We start from the raw sequence: 2204 nt of genomic DNA, 5'->3' as shown, positions 1-2204 counted from the left end.
TGGAAAGATTAAGTCCATGCTTAAGCACCCAGTGGACCCACCCCTACAGATATTGACGTGCATAAGACATTTTAATCTTTTGAGCAGTTCCAGGAAATACCATGACACTGCTCATGTGTATAAAGTTACTTGGGTGAATAAGTTACTTAAGTAGAATTTGTACCTCCACTTACAGTGTGTCTGGCATTGCATGCGGAAAAAGCAAGTAAAATAAAGCCATGCTTCTTTCCAATTTTCAACGAAAAATTTTATTTACAATAGAGAATTTTATTTAAGAGACATGCAGTTTTCATTTTTTTATTTTTTCATTTTATTTTACAAATCAGCAAATGCAGATCAAGTTTACACTCCTTAAGGCAAGAGTCCCCATGCAAGTAATACATGTTTATATTAAATCCAAAAGACATCCAACATGGGAACTCATGTACAAAGGGAAGGCTAGGTTCAGCAATTTGTCATTTATTAGAGAACTTGACAATCTCCCTGATACAGGAACTTTGAGATCAACTTGCTATGAATTATACTATGAAAATGCAAACAATAGCAAGAAATTTTGATAGTCATCTTAGTACTGCATACAATTAAATCAACTTTATTTAGAAAGAAAATACAGTAGTGCATACGAAAAAGTGAAAATATAACCTGTCCACATAAATGTAGGACATCAGTGTGCCAATGGTCATATTGCACTCAAAATTGAAGTCCAGAAATTTGGTTAAAAGTTAGCTTTTCCCCATTTTGGCAATCAGTTCATCACAAATCTTTGTTAATTCTTCTATCTCTTTATTCTAAAAAACAAACAGACAAACAAAATTAACAGCAAAAAACGCTATCTTTTAAAACTAAACATTAATCCTTCTCTTTCTTTTATTTGATCTTACAGGGAGGAAAGTAGTATTTTTATTACTGAGAACAAAAAACCCGATCTCAAATACTGAACTCTAGCATGTACGAAATACAGTATATTCCAACAATGTCCTTTATCTCCATACAGAACCTTTGCCTAGTTTAATATGGCTAATTATGGCAATCCCCACTACTAGTTTAAAATAATGATTTGGAAAATATTTAATATTGTATTGGTCTTTATTACATTACTTTTGTCTCCTTTTCTAAAGGTTTAAATCTTTTGGGATTTCAGGTTAGTTTTGGACAAATGACAAATTACAGTGAGTATAAGGGGGGCAGGGACTTACCATAGAGCAGACAAATACCTGTGTGCCTGGTCTTACTTCACAATCTTCTTCTCATGTCTCTACACCACAATCAGTAAATACTAAAGCAGGGCAGCTTGCCACTGAATGAAATAGGGTTACAATGCCAGTTTAGCCTTTACTTACTGAGGGATGAGTGGGGAGATGGAAATTTATTATGGACCAGCTGCTCTGTGCTATGTCCCAGCCCCTTTTAATCACTGTAAATTGCTTGTTTGTCCATACCTCAAGTACAAAACACTGGAAGTGAGCAGTTATAGTCAAGAGACCATGAGATATACATGGGTTCTAAGATCCACTGATGTCTTACACTGCCCATATTTGTAGTTGATCATTGTAGGTCTATAAATTTAAGCTGATTACATCAATTAAGAGGTTAAAATTATAGCTAAAATTAAGAACCAACATGACCTGCTCAGAGTAAAGTAACGGTCTAAATCCTTTCACAAGTAGCAGGAAGCTTTGACTGAATTAGGACTTCTATACAGGTCCCTACATTTGTGGAAAATTTGCTTATAAGAAACTCTAACAGATACAAATTGGTGCAAGTCCATAATACAAAACCAACATGTTAAAAAAAATCTGCAGAATCTCTTGCACTAAAAAGTAGGAATGGCTTAAGCACAGACTAAAGAAGTATGTGCAATTTGTAACTTACTGTACAACACAATGCTTTGCATAATGAAACATGTTTACTACAATGTTCTCTCTCCAATTCAGTCTGAATCTTAACATTATCATCAGACAGGCAGTCAGCGGTTCTAGATTTGTTCGTACAATTAACTGCATAACCCCTAGGGGTGTCCGAAGCTTTGTTCACCGATTCAATTCAGAGAAAATTCGGCCTAATTCAGAGGCCGAAACATCAAATCTGAATTGAATTGGGAGACCCATAAAAACCTCCGAATCGATTCGAAGCATCTGAATCAATATGGAAAAGATTCGGAAAAAGATTGGGAGATTCAGCAGTTTCAGAAGACAGTTTTGCAG

General features: G+C 35.1%; 1 protein-coding gene across 19 annotated transcripts in view; it reads right to left on the bottom strand.

The window, feature by feature from the left end:
- Positions 1–225: 225 nt before the first annotated feature.
- The window catches only part of TACC2 (transforming acidic coiled-coil containing protein 2), a 231758-nt gene continuing 229779 nt past the window's right edge, over positions 226–2204 (bottom strand). For all 19 annotated transcript variants that reach the window (XM_025205913.1, XM_025205901.1, XM_025205908.1 and 16 more), the window contains one exon: positions 226–788. In XM_025205913.1, coding sequence (XP_025061698.1) covers positions 723–788 — 66 coding nt within the window. In that variant the 3' untranslated portion in view covers positions 226–722. The remainder of the gene's footprint in view (positions 789–2204) is intronic.

This window comes from Alligator sinensis, unplaced genomic scaffold (assembly GCF_000455745.1).
Source record: "Alligator sinensis unplaced genomic scaffold, ASM45574v1 scaffold28_1, whole genome shotgun sequence".
Classification (NCBI taxonomy): domain Eukaryota; kingdom Metazoa; phylum Chordata; order Crocodylia; family Alligatoridae; genus Alligator; species Alligator sinensis.
This window is presented reverse-complemented; position numbering and strand designations above follow the sequence as displayed.